This window comes from Pimephales promelas, chromosome 8, assembly GCF_988280905.1.
Source record: "Pimephales promelas chromosome 8, fPimPro1.hap1.1, whole genome shotgun sequence".
NCBI lineage: Eukaryota > Metazoa > Chordata > Actinopteri > Cypriniformes > Leuciscidae > Pimephales > Pimephales promelas.
The window spans coordinates 10,466,232-10,476,537 of record NC_142776.1 but is presented as its reverse complement, the minus strand read 5'-3'; the positions used below and the strand labels follow the sequence as shown (position 1 = coordinate 10,476,537).

At 38.9% G+C, this 10,306-nt stretch overlaps 1 protein-coding gene across 1 annotated transcript in view; it reads right to left on the bottom strand.

Annotated features, from left to right (window-relative positions):
• tmtops2a (teleost multiple tissue opsin 2a) overlaps positions 1–10,306 on the bottom strand; it is a 51,780-nt gene that overhangs the window by 8,433 nt on the left and 33,041 nt on the right. Inside the window, exons 2-3 of the mRNA XM_089133896.1 lie at positions 9,133–9,458; positions 4,701–4,934 (exon numbers count right to left, since the gene is read on the bottom strand). Of these exons, the coding sequence (XP_088990022.1) occupies positions 4,701–4,934; positions 9,133–9,458 (560 nt within the window). The remainder of the gene's footprint in view (positions 1–4,700; positions 4,935–9,132; positions 9,459–10,306) is intronic.

The following is a 10,306-nucleotide window of genomic DNA, read 5'->3' as shown; positions in this document are numbered from 1 at the left end:
GTATTTATTTGAAACAGTGGCTAAACTAACGAATAAGAGAGCTTCAAGCCCAGAGGTGTCCAAGCAACACAGCAGTAATGATTTTATGAACTTCTTCACTTATAAGATTGATAATATCAGGAACAAAATTTTAACTATGCAACCGTCTACTACAGTATTGGATCAGGGAATACATCGTCTCCCTGAGGAAAATTTTCATTCATTTGATGCTATAGGAGAGGAAGAATATTGCAAACTCGTTAATTCATCTAAATCGACAACTTGTATGTTAGACCCTATACTGCCTAAGCTACTGAAAGAGATGCTTCCAGATTTCATCCTCTTCTTAATACCTTCTTCTACCTTTAAGCTGACTATGATGAAAGCACTTGTTAAAAAAACGCAACTTGATCATAAAAAAAATTAGTCAATTACAGGCCGATCTCGAATCTACCTTTTCTGTCAAAGATATTAGAAACAGTAATCTCGCAACTGTGTTCCTTTCACGAAGAAATTATATCTGCAAGGATTTTCAGTCCAGATTAAGGCCGTACCATAGTACCGAAACATCTCTTGTTAGAGTCACAAATTATTTGCTCTTATTTGTTCAAAAACTTTGCTCTTAGTGTTACTTGATCTTAGTGCTGCATTTGACACAATTGACCAAAACATCATTCTTTTGAATAGACTAGAAAACTATATGTTGGCATAAGTGGAATTGCACTAGCATGGTTTAAATCATACTTATCTGACCGTTATCAGTTTGTAGCGGTAATGACGTTCAGTATGGCGTACCACAAGGCTCAGGACAAGGACCGCTGCTGTTCTCTCAGTTACATGCTGCCATTAGGAGATATCATTAGGAAACATGGAATTAGCTTTCATTGTTATGCCGATGACACTCAGCTCTTCAAAATCTAACGAAAACTTACCAGTTCACAAAATTAACGGAATGCATAGCTGATATAAAAAAAATAGATGACTAGTGATTTCCTACAACTAAATTCTGAAAAAAAACAAAAAACAAAACAGAGATTCTGATTATTGGACAAAAAAACGTCCACATGTAGTAAACTAGAATACTGTCTAACAAATGAAGGCTGCTCTGTTAATTCTTTGTCACTGATTAGGAACCTGGGTGTGCTATTTGATGCCAATCTTTCATTTGAAAGTCATGTGTCTAGTATCTGTAAAAACACATTTTTCCATCTTAAAAATATTTCTAAATTACATCATATGCTCTCATTGACAAATGCGGAGGAATTAGTTCATGCGTTCGTGAAAACAACAAGACTAGATTATTGTAATGCTCTACTGGGTGGTTGCCCTGCTCGCTTAAAAAACAAACTACAGGTAGTACAAAATGCGGCAGCTCGAGTTCTTACCAGAACCAGGAAGTACTGTATGACCATATTAGTCTGGTTCTGTCAACACTGCATTGCCTGTCTATTAAACATTGTATACATTTTAAAATATTGTTGATAACTTACAAAGCACTAAATGGTTTAGCTCCGCAGTACTTGAACAAGCTCTTAACGCATTATGCGTCTATTGCAATCCCAAAATTCCAGCCAGTTAATAATTCCTAGAATATCAAAATCGACTGCTGGCGGTAGATCCTTTTTCCCTATAACACCAAAACTGTGGAATAGTCTTCCTGCCATTGTCCGGGAAGCAGACACACTCTGTCAGTTCAAAGCTCGATTAAAGACACATCTCTTTGCCCTAGCATACACATAATAAACATTGAATTATAGACTCAAATAATTCAATGTTAGGCTGCATAGATTAGGTCAGCCGGAACTGGGAACACTTCCCTTAAATCCTGATGTACTCATTACATCATAAGAAGAATGGCATCTACGCTAATTTGAGTGTGTGTTCTTTGTATATCTTAAGGCTTTCCCGCAGCCTGTCGGATCCAAGCCGTATCCAGATCTGACGAAGAGCTTAGCGGTGCAGTGCTGAAGAGCCAACTAGCCTCTCCCTATGGAGGATCCCTTTCACTCTACAGATAAAGCGTTGAGAATTTCGTTATGTGTACCTACCCCTAAGTGATGAAATAAAACAAAATTCTGTATCAAATTTATAGACAAGACAAGTAGTTTGTTCAGGCATGGTTTTGTTGGGAATTACAAACCTGCGCACATATATTCAAAAACAGATAACCATAAAATCAATTCTTAATGAGCATGTGAACGCCATCAGCGTTTATCACAGGTTCTCGTTTAAACTCTGTATAGAGACATTCATATACATTTTTATCTTACAGTTAGTGTAAATCAGGCCTCTAGTTCATAAAAGCTAGAGGAGAACTCGCCCCCAGCTGAGCTTGGGTTCTCCCAAGGTTTTTTTTTTTTTTCTCCATTGGGTCACCTGATTTTAGGACACTATTAGGTCACTTAATGGAGTTTTTAGGTTCCTTGCCACTGTTGCCTTTGGCTTGCTCAGTTGGGGATATTCGAATTAATTAACCAATCAGTAATACCCTCGATCAGCTCTTGCACTTTCAGATTTAAAACTTTGCAGGATGTTTTCATTCACTTAGAGCTATGTTACACACTACATGAAAGGTAATTTTCAAAAATCCATAATAGGGGCCCTAAACACAAATCACAGTACAAACCCATCTGATCTAAATTAACGCAGACTTTTGTCATCTAATAGGGGTTTTATATATATTTTTCTTTAACAATCTGAGAAAAGACATAATGAGGAGGATACAGTACTTTCACAGAAGTTTTGATGGGAGGCTTCATCTCATATGGCCCTTATACTAAAAGACTGGCGACATATTCAGAACTGACCTCAATTCACAGATGCTGTGAATACAAAACATGTTTGTGATGCAAGACTGTGAATACAAAACATGTTTGTGATGAAGGACAAGAGGAGAGTTTCTTACTTGAACGAGCTACTGAAATTAGCACAGAGATTGTAAATATAAAGATCCAATTACACTATTTCCTGAGTGGAATCAAATTGTAGTTTGCTTTCTAATTTTAACAAAGAAAAAAAAATGAAGAGAGGATTGAATAACTTAAGTTTCAAATTTCCCAAAGGTTGGGATTTTTTTTTTATCTTTGTCATTTAAAGGTTCATTGTGTAATATTTAGGAGGATCTGTTGACCATTATGCAATATGATATACATAACTATGTTTTCAGTGGTGTATAAAGACTTACTTAATGATTACTTAATGTATTTATTACCTTTAGAATGAGCCATTTCTATCGACATACACCATGGGTCCCCTTATATTGAAATAGCCATTTTGCGCAAACATGTTTCTACAGTAGCACTAAATGGACAAACACATTTATCAGTGATCACTATGGTGTTCTTCAACAAAGAAGCTAGATAAAGTCAGCAAATAAAACGCTGACACAATGATGAACAATAATACAAAAGTAACAATAATATTCGCAATAACAATTTACTAAATAATTAAGTAAACCTAAATTCTTAATTTATTTTGTAAAGAAACCTCTTTACTTGCTTAACTGGCTACACTTTTCTTGTTGGCCACCTTAACTACTGTTGGTGGCAATTTGGAACCTCATCGCTAGATGCCGCAAAAAATTACACTGCAACTTTAAGGCTGCTCAGATTTTGTAAAGGATGATCAACTTTTTTTATTTGAATGTTTAATGTGGTAAGTGGAAAGAGATTCCCGTTTCTGTGCTGTTCTCAAAATTTTGTGTGGTACATTTTTATTAATTTTTTTGCACTTCTCATCAATTAGATGACAATATTAAAGCTGTTATTATACTATAGAGCCAAAATAATTGGACTTTTACTGTGGATAATTGAGCAATGTTTTTTTAATTATTTAATTATGTAATGCTCATGTCACGTGCATAGCAATTCTATTGTCCTTTTTTTCTACTTACTCTATATACTGTAATTATAAACTTGGTACATGTATTTTAAACACCTGCAATGTATTTTCACCAAAAATGAAATATTTGTTTTAATCTGCACCAATACTTATCTGCTGTTATTGTCTATAGAACTCACATTTTAAAAGGGCATGGGTCGACAACCTATGGCAGCTATTTACCGAGGGTTAATCGCTGCCACGTAAGCAAAAGCAAGAGAGGTGTTTGCATTTTATTCAGATAAAATACCTTGTACCTGCATAAAGATGTAAATGGTGTGAATGGAACAGTTATACCAAAACAGATAGCCGTCTGATCATTTAAAACGCATGCATGACCAGGTGTAAATAGGGCCTTTGGAAATCTGTTCTTCAAAGTCTAATTTAAACCTGAAAACCTGAAAATGTAAAACAAATTTGATGAAAATTTGCTTCAAAAGTATTAAGGGTTCTATTCTTAGGTTCTATTACTACAGTATGTTAGCCATTATGAATATTAAAAATGTGTTTGTGTTTATGTGGGGTGGGGGTTGTGGCACATTGTTTAACTCAGTATCTTAAAAATGGCACTTCATGACTAAATGGTTGCCGACCAAGTGTTTAATATTATTTTTAATTTCTTACAATCATTCCAGCACTTGACATGGTTACTTTTATAGGGTGGTAATTTGTTCTTCATTGTTATGGATGTAAGTTTATACTGAATAAAGAAAATGAAATAAATGTATTTAGTGGAAGAAATGTTATTTTAAGCACCCATGTGGTTATGTATATATATTTCTCAATGTATATCAGAAAACATATCCTATCCAGTGCTAATTAAAACGTTGGAAATGTCTAACCTGTTTATTCATAAGGATGTAAATAAGAGGGTTGATGACTGTGCTGCTTTTGGCAAGTAGGGACGGCACCACGCTCGCAATGGGTGTGATGATCCCCGGATGTCCAAACGTGGCCATCATTGCAACAACCCCATAAGGCATCCAGCACAAAAGGTAGCACACCACTGTAGTGATGACCATAAATAAAATGTGGTACTCTCTCCGTCTTGCTGCTGTCTTCCTGATACGCCCTACCTGAGGAAAAACATGTAAATTAGATTGTATTTTTTCTTTGCAGCATCAGATGATTCAGAAGAAGTCTTCAAGATACACAAATCCCTAAAGAAATAATTAACCTACATTGTGGTTTCACTGACGCATCAGGTTCATGAACATCATTTATTGATAAAGATTTCAGCAATTTCACACATTTATGAGTGTATGAACAGATACAGTAAAATTCATTCCAAATATAATGAATCACATTTAACAAATTGATATATAGGGTCTTCTTCATTATGTAAATACACAATGTTTCATGTTCACTTTAAAAGCTAGAATCTAGAACAGTGCATTCTTAAAAATATAAGGTTTTTCTTTTTTAAAAGTCTTATTTTTCATCATTTTCACCTTTATTGTAAGCCGCTTTCTCCTCTGTCATTTGAACAACCAGTTTGCATCCTGATTCTATGAAACCACTCACTCAGAAACAGGCAATGGGCTCAGATTGGTTAGTTTAGGCCGGTGTTGTAATTGGCTAAACTGTGTAGTGCATGTTGTCTGGAAACTTCACGCCCATTACCTTTACGGGCGAAGTTGCATGTGTTCCTGTCAAGTAAATAATGGTGTCGCCTTATTAGTTTGAGCCAGAATCAGACCCAGAAAGCGGAAATGAAGAGAGTCAAGCTGAACCTCCCTAAACACGGCTCTTACAAAACGTTTCTGAATAGTAATTTGACAATGTTTTTTTTAACTTTATGCACGTTTGTCTTACACTAAATAGCATCGAACTAACTATGCACAAACATCGTTGGCATTGGTTTACGTTCTTGATCAAATCGAAAAATAACGTCATAAAGTATATATATACATGAAAAATACATTTACAAATTTAGTACATATACAAATTCAGATCCAAAATGTTTGTACGCGTTTGTCGTAGAAACGAAATAGCATAACTAAGTGACAGAAATATGGCAATGCCCTTTTTTGCATATTCCGGAGGGAGGGTTGATGCAAATGTATGGGTTAGTTAAGTATAAAACCCGACCCGTTGTAGTCCCATTCAAGTCGTTTTTGTAGGCATTAAACTTCCTGATTTTTAAAAGACAATATCTCTGCTTACATTGAACCAACAGCAACATTACACACTATTTAAAATGAAAAAAGTGAAATCGCAATCAACCACCCCTTTAAGAACTGCTCATTAAGGGTATGTTTTGATTCAATTGAACACTGGTGCGATTGCTCTGTTAGTGTGGTTCAACGCCACACAGCCAAGAACCTGTCGTGTTAAACTTTCAAGAAATGAGAACTCTGGACCCTGGGTTATCCATGTCTAAGGTCATAAAATCTGAAAAATGTAAGCGGCGAAGACCAGCAAGCTGGATCACAAACTTCTTGAATGGACACCCCAGAAATTAGGGCCTTGGAGGCCACCATCCCCCTAGTAGAATGGGCTCTAGTGGCCAAAGGTGAAGGCTGGCCCAGAACCTCATATGCAAGAAATAGCCTTGACTATCCACTTGCTAACCGTCTAATTGGATGCAGGAAGGCCGTTCTTAAGGGGCCCAAAGCATATCAGCAATTAATCAGACTTTTTCCACTGGGCATATTGGAGATACTATCTCTTTTACAACTGTGAGGATTGAAGCTACATGAGCAGGCGAGAGCACGGCCTTTAAGGTCACTGAATCCCACACGAATCTCAATTCTTTACTGAAAGATGGAGAAGACGAAGATCTAAAATGGGACGCAACCCCCCCATTCATTTTTGGAACAATGATGTACCGGCTGTAGAACCCTGAGGGCTCTATCTTGCACCCGGCGCAAATGACTTAATTCACTGACGCATTTATCATTCCTATTTTGTACGCACGTTTTTTTCCTCCACAGACACACGTCGGTAAACTACGAAATGAACTTGCGTTCCCTGGGCGGGTTGGCGCAAAAAGGAGGCATGTGTCGGCGCAAACAATCCCTAGTGCTATTTTGCAGTTCCAGAAAACAATTGCGCCAATGACCAGAAAAAACCTGGTCTGAAGTCAGTGGCGCATTGCGCGTACATTCATTTGCTATTTTAAGCACGCCTGCTTGGCCATAATACAGAGAGTGAACAACGCGCATACACTGTAGATGATTCTCTCATCTACACAGACGCACTTTTTGCAAATGATACATTATTATAAGAAAAAATATAAAAAAACATGAGGGAAATCATTGTTGTGTCCATGATGATGGGAAAAATAGGCATAAAACTTACACATTTACCCAAGTTATTATATGCATGTTTAACCGAAGCTAATTTGGGTAGGTTTGTCCCATCCCCAATGTCCCTTGTCTTTCTTTTACGGCCCTGACGAGAACATCGATCTCCTCGGCTGTGAACCGATTGTGAAGTGCGTCTGGTAAATGCGCCATTAAAATAGAATTGCGCCATGGAACAAGCGCACCTCGTTCATCACGCTCTTAAAGGGAATGTGATATGACTCTCTTATTTGGTTTATTTCTGTTACACCCAAACCACACCTTTGAATAATGAAGCTACTCCAGACCAACCCCTTTTAGATTTGCACCAGGCGCAAGAGGCATTTATCCCGCCGGGAAAATAGCAACAGCGTCGGGATCCGCCCACAAAGTTACTTGCGCTTTGACACTTGCGTTTCAGATCGTTAAAATAGGGCCCTGAGTCTCTTTTGGACGGAGTCACCAGCTCTATTGCTTATTTTGCTAATTGTGCTTTCACTTCTTGTTCCATAGGCATCAGGACCTCTTCTTTGCAGAAGTCTTCTTCACAAGCAGAACATTCCTCAGATTGGTCTGCGGCTTAGAAGACTTCTGCTGAGGGTGCCGTCCCACACCCCGCGGTTTTTGGGCTGGGGCGCGAGAAGCGACTCTCTCCTTCTGCTGTTCTCTGTATGAGGAGCTTAACAGCTGGGGCTACTCATGTCCAGCAGCCCCAGGGGCCTGTTGACGGTGAGGTAGATATCGTTTGAACACCTTTGTTTGCTTTTTAGCCTCCTGAAACCATCTTGACAAGTATGCTTACTGTGTCACCAAAGAGGCCAGGAGGCAATAGCGGGGTGTCCAAAAGGAAATATTTATCTTTATCTTTGATGTCTCATAAATTTAACGAAAGATGCCTCTCCGATGCCGCATTAGTTGCCATAGACACCCCAATACCATGAGCGGTCTCTTTGGTGGCTCGGAGAGAAACATCGGGGGCCCTGCCCCCTTGCTAGTCTCCAGGTCCCTCAGCAGATCAGCCAGGTATGGCTGTAATATGGCCATAGTGTGAAGGCATGCACCAGTCTGGCCTGCTGCCGTATATGCTTTACCCACTAACATAGGTGATGTTTTTTAACGGCTTAGTGGGCAGCATAGGGGACTTCAGGGACAAAGGCAACATCCATCAACCATATTCTTTTAGCCCCCTTATATTTTAGAATAAACTTGCACCTGGGACCCAAATACTCTGGCTGAATAAGGTTTATTCCACGTCCTCTATAACTCTTTGTGAAGGTCATGGAAAAATGGAGGTCCCCTCAGTGGAGGTACCGTGCTAGGTGTTAAAAAGCACTCGTCTAACTGAGAAAGGGGCGGGGGTCCCCACGTCAAGTGCTTCAGCAGCAGGGCCCGATCCGCAGGGAACGCTCACTGAACATCCTCTTCGAAGAGTGACAAGCAAGAGTGGAGCGTGCGAAGCAACAGCCTCTCACAATGCTCACAATCAGCCCCCTCAAAGGATTACAGAGCATGCTCCGCTCCTAAACACATCACACAAAGTTTGTGTGCATCTCCACCCATGATGTAACGAGGGCAAGGAGAAGCACACAACTTGTAAGACTGTTTGGACGTCATAATATCTTAGACTGAGCTGTATATTTATATATATATATATCGTAATAATAATTAATTCAGACAGTTGCACAGAATCTAATGTGGTTGTAAGCTAATAAAACCTATCCTTTCCTGGTCATGACGCCTGCCTGTGATGATCATTCTCGCCATTGGACTTGTTGACACATGAGCTTCAGACAGAATCATGCAGGGGCGATCCCAAAGCGTCATCAACGCATCACGAGTTCCCTCGAAAGGGAACTGCACTGCAGGCAATAGTTTTGAGTTGTGAAATCTGACTTTTTTAAACTCCTTATCCTGTTATGCAGAAATTTCACACACATAATTATATTGTAATATTAACTTTGAATTGATATGTTTTTATGGAATTTACCTGTTTGACAGCACAGAGGAGCCGGCCGTAACAGTACACCATGACCAGCACGGGGAGTCCCAAACAAAAAATGAACAGGCAGATGATATAGGAATGTGACTGAGGAGTGTTGGCGGTCCATGTGACTGAACAGCTGGTTCCTGCCCCTTCCAGTCCATAGCTACTCCAGCCCAGCAGGGGGGGAACCGTCCAGAACAATGAGTAGAGCCAGGAGCCCCCGACAGCCAACAAGGGTTTGCTGTAGTCTGGGGCTCTCTTGTTGTAAACAGTTAAAGTGCTGTAACGATCATACGAAAGGATTGCCAGAGAGATCAATGATACAATCCCTGTTAAAAAAAAATGAAAAGAGAAATTAGGCTGTATGCTCACAGTTAAGCTACAGAGCCACAGTTAAATAGGAGGTCATTCAGACACCGCATATCTGTTATTATTTAGCATCAGGATTTAAAACTCAAGTGCATTTAATATTATAATAATTATTATAATGACATAATATAATAACGACTTTATAATAATAATAATAATAATAATAACATATAGTAATAATTTCCTCCTAATGCCAAAATCACAAATGTGATGATTCCCTCATGAGGGACCCCCTTATAAATTTTGTTCCAAAGCAGTTTTAGAGAGAATATTCCTTTAGAAATTACAGTGATGAGCAGTGTTGGGAAAAGTTACTTTTTAAAGTAATGCATTACATAGTTACCTTTTAAGCAACATAATGTATTACATTATTTTGTGTTACTTTCTCTCACCTGGGCTGGGCTGGTTTAACTACAACAACAAAGGTAAAGGCCCTTTCAGACCAAAAATGAAATGAATGGCCTCATGCTGAATAAAATGCACATGAACTCCTGTAAATTATGGCACAGCTCATACAAACATTACAGCTTTGCTGCCATTCTGGATCGCAGAAGAGTTGGGCAGGAGAAGAAAGTTCAACACTCTTTCTACCCCACCCCCCTATGTAACTTAGTTTAACTTTAAACTAAGTTACATAGAAGGGGATCTCTTCAATCACCACCAATGTGCAGCATCCACCTGGATGATGCGATGGCAGCCATAGTGCGCCAGAACACCCAACAAACAGAGTGACGGTGCTCTTTCACAGTATAGTGTCCCCATCACTACAGTGGGGCGTTAGGACTCAACACAGACCACAGGGTGAGCA